At 38.2% G+C, this 12443-nt stretch overlaps 1 protein-coding gene across 3 annotated transcripts in view; it reads right to left on the bottom strand.

Annotated features, from left to right (window-relative positions):
• The window catches only part of LOC114464426 (mucin-2-like), a 29760-nt gene that overhangs the window by 2053 nt on the left and 15264 nt on the right, over positions 1–12443 (bottom strand). Inside the window, exons 23-42 of one of the 3 annotated variants that reach the window (XM_028448606.1) lie at positions 11143–11382; positions 10896–11052; positions 9509–9637; positions 8059–9431; positions 6613–7968; positions 6282–6456; positions 5954–6204; positions 5662–5845; positions 5371–5584; positions 5084–5259; positions 4919–4988; positions 4466–4566; positions 3930–3961; positions 3684–3858; positions 3505–3609; positions 3372–3412; positions 3148–3273; positions 573–671; positions 345–473; positions 209–248 (exon numbers count right to left, since the gene is read on the bottom strand). In XM_028448606.1, the coding sequence (XP_028304407.1) occupies positions 209–248; positions 345–473; positions 573–671; positions 3148–3273; positions 3372–3412; positions 3505–3609; positions 3684–3858; positions 3930–3961; positions 4466–4566; positions 4919–4988; positions 5084–5259; positions 5371–5584; positions 5662–5845; positions 5954–6204; positions 6282–6456; positions 6613–7968; positions 8059–9431; positions 9509–9637; positions 10896–11052; positions 11143–11382 (5173 nt within the window). Of the gene's footprint in view, positions 1–208; positions 249–344; positions 474–572; positions 672–3147; positions 3274–3371; positions 3413–3504; positions 3610–3683; positions 3859–3929; positions 3962–4465; positions 4567–4918; positions 4989–5083; positions 5260–5370; positions 5585–5661; positions 5846–5953; positions 6205–6281; positions 6457–6612; positions 9432–9508; positions 9638–10895; positions 11053–11142; positions 11383–12443 lie in introns of all 3 variants that reach the window. The other 2 variants (XM_028448607.1, XM_028448605.1) reach the window with 2 other exon arrangements.

Below are 12443 nucleotides of genomic sequence, written 5' to 3'. Positions count from 1 at the left end.
TGGGTGAAAAATAGCATAATACTGGACCTTTAAAGTAGCAGTGCTTAGTCTCATATATGGTTTAAATATGTCCTACATAGGACTGGCAATGGACATCTTTTCCAACAAGGACGGGCAAAAGATAAGATGAGGTATAGGAGAGAAAGTCAATATTGGCATCATGTTGTGATTAATGAAATATAGAGTAAATTTAGTATAGTACACTCACAGATTTTACAGCATCCATTTGCTGCAGTTTGAATCGTATTCTGGAAAGAAACAATTATATATAAATAAATGAAACCAGTTTAAAGTTCTGTTTACACACTATAAAAAGAGGTAAACTTGTTTAAAGAATTCCTTACAGGAAGACATTTGCTTTCATCCAACTCAGGGCAAGGAATGGTGGTCCTGAGGGTGGATAAAATGTCACCAATACGAGCACAAACGTAAACTTCACACCTATTGCGACTGGGTGACCAGGTTTCTCCTTCCTGCACAAACCAGAAAAACAAGTGCAGATTAGCTGTTGTGAGATAAAAAAAATCCAAATATGGTTTCAAATAAATGTTAAGAGAGAACAATTGTCTTACGATCAGAAAGTGCTTTGAACCGCTTTCCGTGATGACACAGTGGGTCTGCACACACCTCCCACAGCACGTATCAGAGCTCTCCCGCACATATTCAAATCCCTGTGAGACAAGATGATCGGCCAATCTCAGGCTTTGTCTGCCCATATTTGGATAATTATGTTTTTAAATATGAATAAAATCTAACAATTTCAGTTTAAAAACACAAAAGATGATAAAAGAGCCATTTCTACCCAATTAAAAACTTTGTAAATGAAAGCAAAACAACTAAATTGGCTGGTTATTGGCTAAATGCAATAACTATGTTTAGGTTGAAGCCTCACACGGCAATAGCTGAACTACATAAGTATGCGGTACACAATAGATATGGTTGTAAAAATAATAATAACTAAATGGTCTATACTCTCGTCTGGATTGAAGCGCTTTTTTGCGCGCCTGCAGTTACACGTTTCTCTGCTACGCGTATTCTCCGGTCCAGGCTGCTGACACGTAAGGTAGACCAAAAACGCGTATGTGTGAATGAAGGCGGATTGAAGGAAAGGAGGTGGTGATTTTTTTTGGGCTGTCTAGAAATCACAGAACATGGAGTTTTTCCAATGCTTGTAAATGTCATTGAAATTCGTGAAAATGATAAAGTTCACTTTTAATTTGAAACGCCTTCATTAATAAACAATATAACTGGTTGATTTGATCAGATCATTGATCAAATTACTGTCGTGTGACTGAGCCACAGTTAAAATATCTCTCCTTGATCATCATTATCATCATCGCTGTAAAGCGTGACCGAGTTAGATGCGCTGGAGATATGAGGAAAAAACCCGGCCGCAGAGCAAAATAGTAGAATCACTGTGACCAACATGGACAGAAGTCTGCGTCTGTCACAGTTTTAATTATTCATGCAGCAGCAGCTGAGTGATCACAGCTGCTGCTGCGCGACGCACGAGTCTGTGTGGCTTCAAATGTAAGTCCATATTTCCATATTTCTAGTGCAATATAAGCGCGTAAGAGGAAAAGGACTTACGCACACCGGAGAATGCGCGTATAAAGCCAGATTTGAATGGGAACACCCACATTTCAGGGCTGCTCCACCCACAGTGCGTAACTGGGATGAAGGCGCGTAATGACTAACTTAAGTACAGGGGGAGAATAGCGCGCACCCAAAAACAGCGCTGCTGCGAGGTTTTTTGGACTTACGCACATGGGAGAATAGAGCCCTAAGGTTCTAAGAGAATCATCAAAGTGCACGAGCAATTAGAAACAGTTACACTTTTAGCAGCTGAATTCAGCCCGTATCGCCTTTATCAAATGAGCTGACGTGTTGTTTGTGACTCAATGCGACGCAGCGGTAGGAAAATCGGTATATCGATCAGCTGTTGGAATTCCACATGCCCAGACAAGTTTTAGTGGCTTCGCTCAGCACTAAAACAAGCTGTTTTCAAACACAAAGTTTACCACTTTAAAACCTCCAGTGGGCTATATGCACGCAGCAAACCATTCCAAGCCAAACTGGTTGCTGATGGCCATCTCCCCCATCCGTCTGCGGAGCGCTGCGTTCTCTACCCGGACCTCCTTTATATCACTGAGGGCTATAAGTCCAATGCACCCGGCGCAGCAGACAAGCAGTAGTCGTGGTCAGGACATGATACATTTATTTCCTCTTCGGGTCCTCAGAGGGAAAGTCTAGTCGCTGTCTTCGCTCCCAACCCCCGGGACGAGGTGCAGGAAGGAAGTAATTCTTCCATTCAAAAAGAACAGGGACAGCTCCGCCGACGCCCTTGTGCATTTGATCGCTCCTTCATGTCAGGGTTAGGGGTTAGGGTTTATCTCTCTGGATGTTGATGATCCACTTTTTTTGCAGCTCATCCTCTTGTGGGAAAGTAAAAAAAAAAAAAAACTCAAAGCAGAACTACATCTAGCTGAAGCTGTACACTTAGGAACGCAACAGTGGTATCTTGATGTGCTATATCCTCTTGTTTGGAAGGTACACTTCGTCCTTTTGAACGTCATTGTGTATAAACAAAACCACACAAACAGGCACAATAAAAACGAAACGAAGTGTGATGGCTCACTTCTCCACTGTTTTGAGTGTCAAAAAGCGGTAACAGGAAATACTTCATCGGCCTTATTTTCAACCGGAAATACATCACGTCTCACTGTGCATATAGCCCATACTGTTATTTGAAGCACGGAGGGCTTTCTCTATAACTTCAACTAGTATATTTTGTAAAATAAAGAAAATAAAAACCAGAAAATCATTATTTTCTTAGAAAACAAAGGTTTTTGTGCTTTTTCTCTGTTTCTCTCATGCCAATTTGTTCCTGGTTTTCTCATGGCTCCTCACATATGTTTAAAATTAGTCTAAAATGTGTGTTTTCATGTGTTTATCGCATATGACTTTTGTTTTAACATAAAACTATTGCTTTTTATATAAGTGGCACTTTATCGAATATTTTCACCTATCATGGATCTTCGTGGCCTTGAACGTATCATCTGCTATAAATGTTGGTTTACTATACATCTTGTTTACATCTTAAATTTATAACAGAAATAAATAAATAAAAAGCAGTAGTTAGCTTACCAATGCACAGCTCTGTATACATGGGCGAACAGTACACAGAATTTTTAATAGACCCCCCGAGGAGGGGTCGACCTTTGTGGTACAAGAGCAGTCCTCACATTCATTCCCAGGGACGGAAGAACCAGGCTAGCAAACAGAAAAAGGTTGGTTTACTGCTGCCATTATTGAGACAGAGAATCAGACATGAAATCCTAAAACCATCTGTACACACAGGTGCCCTTTACCTCATACTCAACATCTTGGTGGACACAAACTCGCTTTGGCACTAAAAGAGAAAACATGTTATGTTTCTGTGGTCATCAGCTTCCTAACGTGTGTTATATTATGATTTTGAATAAAATAAGTTAATGAGCTCACCACATGTATGTTCTGGACAACATTTCCCTGCAGGAACACTGAGAATTGGTCGGAATCCAACTGAGCAGCTCACTTTAGGGACCGGGCAAGTAGTGATTTGACATTCTTTGAAGAAAAACTGAAATTAGCAAGCTCACTTTTATAAGTTAAAAAAACATGCAGCAATTCATAAAACTTACGGCAAACTTGCTCCAGACAGCAGGGGTCAGAAGGATTTGTTTGGTTGACCAGGACATAACCCGGGTCCACACAGCGCACGGTTTCTGGTTCTGGGCAAACCTTTGGCCTGCAAGTCACCACCTTGGAAATCTCACAGATGCAGTCTTGGCATCTGTACTCAAATTGCTCATTGAACTAAAAGAATACATTTTAATGTTTAGAAATAATTTTTCATTATGAAATACAGGCCACAGGGGCTGACTTACCTCTCGGGGATTGTTTTCAGGATCCAGACAACCTGTTAAATTACAGTTTAATTGTCATTTAGCAGCTTTTTGGGACATTCTACCAGAAGTGTACACTATCTGTCCTGAAAATGTTACAGTGAATAAAACAGGGCCTGACATTGAAGGGAAGAAATTAGTATAAAAATGTGTTTTATTCAAGCATGAATTATCATAGTTGAACATGTCGTTAAAATGACTTAATGTTCAGATGCAAGAATGTTTTTTTTTTCCTTCAATATTTTTTGAAGTAGAAATGTACATTTCTGGTAGAATGTCCCTTTTACCTGACACCAATATTAAATATAATCCTAAATGACGTCCATGAAAAAAATCACATTTCCTATTAAAAACAACACCATAACCATCTTTTCATTAAACGAGAATTGCCCAAAAGAAGCATAATTTTTAACAACACAAACAAATGGAAGTTAAAACAAAACTTTGCGATATATTTGAAAATCTCTCTATATACAGTACTTTTTCCCATGTGCCTCAACAAAGTTAGTCTCACTTACCACACATTTTAACACAGAATTCAGAGTCCACGTTGAACCGTGTCATTCCCTCCGGACAAAAACATCCCTCAGTCACGATGGACGCGGTAAGTACAATTGAACTAAAAAAAATATTAAAACAAATCAAAATATCAATTCACCCTTGGGTAGGCACCGCCTACCTTGCCTACCCTGACTGCACGTCACTCTTAGCAGTCCATGACAATTGTGCACTGCAGTAAGAACACACAAAAAAGAAGAAAAAGCGTCTATCCAAGAGTGGAACAAGCAAACACGTCCGCCACAGGGGGCGCCATGACCAAGAAGCTGTGCACAGTGGTGTAGTTTGAAAATGTTATGCTGATTTAAATTTAATTCACTTCTCTTATATTACTCTTAACCTGATTTGAAAACGTCTTTACACAGCAACCACTTCATAGTTTTTTTCCCCAAATATTATCTTTAAAAACATACTTGTCTTCACATGTTGGCTGTTCAGCAGAACTGCATGGCTTGTAGACTTTGTTCGATGGACAATCAAGCACTGTTAAAGAATGAGATTTTATGCACTTTTTTCCAACTTATTTTATAAAATGTACTTCCAATATAGCTTTATCTCTTACCTAAAGTGTTTCTTACCACATAATTTTGTGTACTGTCTCCAATCGACACAAACTCCAGCCTGTGCACAGGCTGAAGCGTAACTCTCCAAACTTTCACATTCTACAACTGGATCGACCTTATTGCAGCTATCGGAGACACAACTGCTGTGAAAGTTGCTGGGGTCGACAAGGTCGTGGCACTCTGCAAAAGGGCTGTAGAGGGTGTTTAATACATTTTTAAGTCACGCTGTTAAAAATGTAACAGTGTAGTAACAATGTTTCAAAGTCGTCTAAGTTTGTTACATAAGATTACATGATGCTCACCCTCTGCTAATGAGTAGATCACACTCAGAGTCGTCTCTACATGGACTTGGTTTAGGCATAGGTTCAGGTGGGTTGACAGGCAGTGCAAGTGGCTTTCTGCACTTAGTTTTTCCACTGCCTGTTACAGGCCAAAATTCAGCCATGACAGCACAACTATTTACCAGTTGACCTCCTGGCAACATACAGTCATCTGCCTGGTTGTTGGTGCAAGTTCCTGAGAGTAAAGTTATTTGATGAAGTTTTTAGAGTGGTGTTATGCATTTAAATGTTAATAAACTATCAAGTGCTTACCACAAAGACCCTGTGTGTTTCTGCCAAAGTATTGAAATGGAAGGAACACAGTAAAACAAGATCTTCCAAATCTAATAAACAGTTCCAGACGAGGAATCTCTAATATTAGGTTGAGGCCAGAGTTAATTATTACAACACCTTGCTGTACAAAGGGAAGCCTTAGGGTATCACTATTTGCCAATGCCTGAAAAAGAAATTTAAAGAAACCGAACTGTCAAATTGTATATGTTATCAAGTAAAATAGACATTTACAATAAATTGAAATTGTAATTTTGTGTTATCCTATTTGTACCTCCAACTTTGATGCTCCATCAACTTTGGTAGTCTTTAATCTCACAACGAGTGATCCATACATTACAATTATAGATCGTGAACAGGAACCAACTTCAACAATGTCATCACAAGATGCACCCTCAATGTAAATCTTCAGGTTAAATGTAGGTGATATCTCCTCCATCAATACATAAGTACATTTCCCATGAAAAGTGTAGTGCGAGCCGTCAAATGTATTATAATGAGAACCTCCCCAGCTTTCACAAACACCTAGAAAATGTAAAAAAAAAGAAGATACATATAATCGTATTTATAAAAAAAATAAAGTCTATGAATGTAGCACGTACAGTCACAAACATATTGTTGGCAGCAGTGAAACTCATCCCACACAAGAGCCGGCTTGATTCCATTAGAGCAAGTTATTTCAGTCATAGGTGGGCATTCATATGGGAGTATTTCTAATGTATTGTTCCCGATACATGTTGCCACTGTACAGTTGCAGAAATTAAATGATTCATTTTGCTGAAAAAACAAAACAAAACAAAACAAAGGACAATTCAACCTGAGCAAAGAACTTTTTACACACAAGGATTGCAAACTTAATTCACGAACAAACACATCAAATCAAAGGGGAAACAATTTAGGTGTTCTTTCATGTAAATCTGATGAGTGACTTACCACTACACCCCAAGCTGGGCAGTTGTTTAATGGCAATGTAGGAGTCACTGATACGGATGGAGTTTCAGTCAAAGCTGAGGTTTCAGCTGTTGATGTAGATTCAGCGGGTGTGGTTCTTGTTACTGTAGTTGGATATTCAGTAGTACTTGCTGATTTAGTTGGTGTTGTAGATCTTGATGTTTCAGTTGGAGTTGTTGACAGAGTTTGTGTAGTAACTTGGGATGGTTCTTCAGTTGTATTTGTTGTTACAGTTGTAGATATTGTAGTTGTTGATTCAGTTAATGTGGCTGTAGATAATGTACTTGCTACTTCAGTTACAGGTGATTGTCTAAATGATGTCGTTATTGTAGTTGGTGTTTCAGTTGTAGATGTTGATTGAACCAGTTCAGCTGTAGCTTCAGTTTCGACTGTAGTTGTTGATTGAGTTAGTGCAGTTTCAGCTGTTGCCTGTGTTTCAGTTATTGTAGTAGTTAATTCAGATGTTGAGATGGATATTGTAGCTGTCGATGGAGTAGTTAACTCAGTCGGTGTATTTGTGAATATTGTTGTTGGTGTTTCAGATGTAGTTGGTGAAACATTTATTGTGGTAGCAGATACAGTAGTTGGTGTAGTAGTAGTTGTAAATTCAAATTGTGTTGTTGTAGATAGTGTATTTTGAGTTTCAGTGGGAGTTGTTGATTCTGCTGGTGTGGTTGTAGTCGGTACTTCTGTTGTAGTTGTTGCTGTTTGAGTTTCAGTTGTTAATTCAGCAGTTGAGAGGGATATTGTAGTTGCTAATGAAGTTGTTGATTCAGTTGGTATATTTGTTGATGTTTCAGTAGTAATTGGTGGTAGAAGTATAGTGGTTGTAGTTGTAGATTCAGTGAGTACAATTGTTGATATTGTTATTGGTGTTTCTGTTGTAGTTGTTAATTTGCCTGGTGTGGTTGTAGCTAATGCAGTCGATTCAGAAAAAGTTGTATATTCAGTATGGACGGTTGTTGAAATTGGTGTTGGAGTTTCTGTTGTAGCTGTTGATTCAACGGGTGATGTGGCGAATACTGTAGTTGTAGCTTCAGTAGGTGTGGTTGGTGATGTTGCTGTTGTTATGGTTTCTGTTGCAACTGTAAATTCAACTGGTGTGGTTGATTCAGCAATAATTGTAGATTCAGTAGGGGTGGTTGCAGAAATTGCTGTCTGGGTTTCAACAGGTGTGTTCGTGAAAAATGTAGTTGTGGATTCTGTAATAGTTGTAATTTCAGTCGGGATGGTTGTTGATATTGTTGGAGTTTCTGTTGCAGCTGTAAATTCAACTGGTGTGGTTGTAGCTAATGTGGTTGATTCAGCAATAATTGTAGATTCAGTAGGGGTGGTTGTAGAAATTGGTGTTGGGATTTCTGTTGTAGTCGTTAATTCAACTGGTGATGTAGCAAATAATATAGTTGTAGATTCAGTAGGGGTGGTTGTTGATGGAGTTTCTATTGTAGTCGTTCTTTCAACTGGTGTAGTAGTGAATAATGCAGTTTCAGTAATAGTTGTAGATTCATTAGGGGTGCTTGTAGAAATTGCTGTTGGGGTTTCAACTGCTGTGTTTGTGAATAATGTAGTTGTGGATTCTGTAATAGTTGTAGTTACAATGGGGATGGTTGTTGATATTGTTGGAGTTTCTGTTGCAGCTGTAAATTCAACTGGTGTGGTTGTAGCTAATGTGGTTGATTCAGCAATAATTGTAGATTCAGTAGGGGTGGTTGTAGAAATTGGTGTTGGGGTTTCTGTTGTAGTCGTTAATTCAACTGGTGATGTAGCAAATAATATAGTTGTAGATTCAGTAGAGGTGGTGGTAGAAATTGCTGTCTGGGTTTCAACAGGTGTGTTCGTGAATAATGTAGTTGTGGATTCTGCAATAGTTGTAGTTACAATGGGGATGGTTGTTGATATTGTTGGAGTTTCTGTTACAGCTGTAAATTCAACTGGTGTGGTTGTAGCTAATGTGGTTGATTCAGCAATTGTTGTAGATTCAGTAGGGGTGGTTGTAGAAATTGGTGTTGGGATTTCTGTTGTAGTCGTTAATTCAACTGGTGATGTAGCAAATAATATAGTTGTAGATTCAGTAGGGGTGGTTGCAGAAATTGGTGTTGGGATTTCTGTTGTAGTCGTTAATTCAACTGGTGATGTAGCAAATAATATAGTTGTAGATTCAGTAGAGGTGGTGGTAGAAATTGCTGTCTGGGTTTCAACAGGTGTGTTCGTGAATAATGTAGTTGTGGATTCTGCAATAGTTGTAGTTACAATGGGGATGGTTGTTGATATTGTTGGAGTTTCTGTTGCAGCTGTAAATTCAACTGGTGTGGTTGTAGCTAATGTGGTTGATTCAGCAATAGCTGTAGATTCAGTAGGGGTGGTTGCAGAAATTGGTGTTGGGGTTTCTGTTGAAGATGTTGATTCAGTTGCTGTGGTTGTAAATATTGTATTTGGAGTTTCAGTTGGAGTTGTTAACCCAGGTGTTGCGATTGAAACAGTAGTTGCAGTTGTTGCTTCAGTCTGTGGGGTTGTGGAAATTGTAATAGTAGGTAGTGTTTCGATTGTAGTTCTCAGTGTAACTGTAGCTGTAGTTAGTGTTTGAGTGGTAGATAATGTAGTCGGTGATGCGGTGGTAGTTGTAAATACAGTTGGTAGAGTTGAGAATGAGGTTGGTATTGGTTGTTCAGTAGTTGTAGTCGATGGGATAGTAGAAATTATAGTTGGAGTACTTATCGTAGTAGTTGCAGCACATAATTTAACACATGTATGGCTTCTCTCATCTAAAAAGGGTTTATCATCAGGGCACACTGGAAAACAACCTGTCAAAAGACATAGAGATTTTTTCCCAAAATGTCAGAATGAAGATGCAACAGCATATCCTTGGATGAACCCTTACCTTCCAGGTTGGGTATGGGGTTGATACAAATTCCTTTAGGATTTAAACAGGTCTTGAAGCAAGGGGTGTGACAGGGGTTGTAGTGCCACTCACATGCATCCGGGTGATTGTAGTAATCACAAAAAACCGCTGAAAAGAAATGAAAAAGTCTGTTTAAAGGTCAAATTCTGAAATTTTTAAAAAAAACTTTTGTCTTTCTTAAAAATTATTTTTCCCAATTATGAATTATTATTTATGATCAAAAAAGAGTAATAACTTATAAAAGTAACAACTACATGTACAAAGTTCCAAAAATAACTCCAATAAGACAGCAAAACTATTGATCCCACCCATGGCTACGGCTAATACCTCAACTAATAATGAAATCTGAATTTCTGCAACTCTCTGTACAAAACAGGCGAGAACTATTGAACTCAGTTTACTCAAGTACGTCATCAGGGTCATTCCATGTCACTCAAAATAAACAATGCATGTTTACTAAGACGTTTTAGCACCAAAAGAGGAAACCTCTTTTCTCCATGTAAAGTGGTGGTGTAATGGTTAGCACATCCACCCCAGAGCACGAAGGTCCTGGTTTCAAACCCTGTGGTGGACACATGGATTATTTTCTGTGTAGAATTTGCATGTTGTCCCTGTGCTTGTGTTCTTCCCATCATCTAAAAACATGCATAGTAGGTCAATTGGTGTAGGGTAGTGTGAGTTGATATCTTTCAGTCTATGTTTGCCCTGCAATAGAAGCCGTTTTCCATTTCAGATTTTCACAAAATAAAAGTGATATTTCTAAATGTCAACAAAGTATAATTGTACTTTGAACGTGTTTCCATTGAAGCCTGGCAACCTCCGGGAAATCTCATCCCGTGAAACTTCGCTGTAGGAAGACGAATACGCCAAACCTCCTTAGAACACTCACTTATCCCTTTGTTGTTTCATGTCCAATGTGGCACTAGTAATGTTTAAGTCTAATGCTCAGAAATGTCTGGGTCACCTCTTACACATACCGCGCCATGTTTTCTCAGAGAGATTTGGTCATGTGACCAGGTACGTCACATCATGTGACCAGGTTTGTCATGTGACATGTAATTGCGGAAAAAGTGTTTCCATTTAGCTTTTGGGATACATTTCAATATGGAAAGGTCTGAATACCTCCTCATGAAAGCATAGAAACTTTTTTTAGGTGTTTTCAGGTGTTTCCATTACCAGTTTTTATTGCCCTATTTAGATTTTGCACATTTTACACAAGGGTATCAAATACTTGATAAATAATAGATACTAATGTAATGCATATCTTTCAATATATGTTTAAAATGGTAATAAGCTCAATAAATGAAGAATTAAAGCTAGTAAGGATAAACACTGTACTGGTACGATAGTTAAATTGGTAACTTACGACAGATCTCTGGAGTTCTCCATGAAACACAGACACCAGCTTCACTACAAGCCTGAGCGTACGTAGCCACTGCTGCACAGAAACACTCACAGTCTCCTCCACTGTCACAGGCACAGGAGTCTTTTACACAGTTTTCATAGAACGGACTTGGATCCACCTGTTTAGTGCATCAATAATCAGAGACTTTAAAATGTTCCAATCAGATTGTGAGCAAAAACGCCAAAACTATAAACCACACTTTTATTACCGTTTTGTGGCAGTCTGTGAATGTGTTTCCAGTGATGATGCTGCACATCATCTTAGACCATTGATGTCGATTAGGTGATGCCTCACATGCGTTGTCACTGCTTTCTGTATCTGGACAGCTGCTGGACATTTTCCAGGTGTTTCCAAACTCTAAAGGACTACTGACCACCAGGTGATTCTGAGTGGTGAAGTCATTCTGTCCGTCACCGTCATAATTCCCACAGAGACCACAGACCTCTCCCTGTTGGAACAAAATTCTTTGGTTACTTTTCACATAGTTTTTCTTTGTGATAGGATAAGAAAGGGAACAACTGCTCAAACAATAAGATTATATAAAATGTAATAAGTTCCATTGTATATAATTTTGACCATCCATAGAACACATTTATCAGAACACAGGTTTACATGCTAATATATTGTTCAATACTTTTATTTGTCTTTTGATATTAATTTTTGCGAACTTTGTTTATATAATACTTTTCCTCATATATCAAAGATTAATTGTGCATTCTGTCTCATGATTTAATAAGTGTTTGTTTATTATCCTTTATTTTAAGTTTTTTGTGGATCTCTTATACAAGCTGTTTTGGGCTTCATTCCCTCCTTGCACCTTAAATGTTGTTTTTTTTCTGAGTGCTAAATAAATACATAAAATTATCTATCAAATTATTATTATTATTCTTTACATTGTGGAATGCATTGAAAACAAAATAACTTTCCTTAGAGGTCTGGATTCAGAATTATACTCAAGATAAATGTGGAAATAGCCACAGCAGATCCAACTTCTGTGGGAGATAAATTCCTCAAGACAAGTCAAAATTAGGTCAGTGATCATTACCTGTAGAACTATTCCTTTATGTTTTGCTTAGTTCGACTCATTTCCACCTGTTGTTTGTTCACAATCAGTGTTGCTTCCTAATTTGACATGTTAATTACCCAGAAGTGTGCTTTTAAAGTGTTCCCTTTAAATTATTTTGAGCAGTGTATTAGTTATTTTACTCTTCTTCACATTTCTGCCTCCCATTAAGAGTGTGTTTAGATTTCATGTAACTGTAAAGTTTTTCTTGTTATTCTGATGGTCTTAGGTTTAAGTCCTGAAGGGGCTCTTCTTATTTACGTTTTTATTTAATTTCAGCATTTCAGGTTCTGCATTGTTGTAGTTCCTGATTCGTTTGGCTGTTTTATTTTGTCTACATATTAATGGTATGTTTGCCCTTTATTTGGTCCCTTTAGACCCAGTCCTTCCTTTCCACACCAGTCAAGCTAATTTTCCTGATTGCTTTCCCTCACTATGGCTACATT

The sequence above is a fragment of the Gouania willdenowi genome, chromosome 6 (genome assembly GCF_900634775.1).
Source record: "Gouania willdenowi chromosome 6, fGouWil2.1, whole genome shotgun sequence".
Classification (NCBI taxonomy): domain Eukaryota; kingdom Metazoa; phylum Chordata; class Actinopteri; order Blenniiformes; family Gobiesocidae; genus Gouania; species Gouania willdenowi.
The sequence above is the reverse complement of the archived record's forward strand: the minus strand, read 5'-3'. Positions and strand labels throughout refer to the sequence as shown.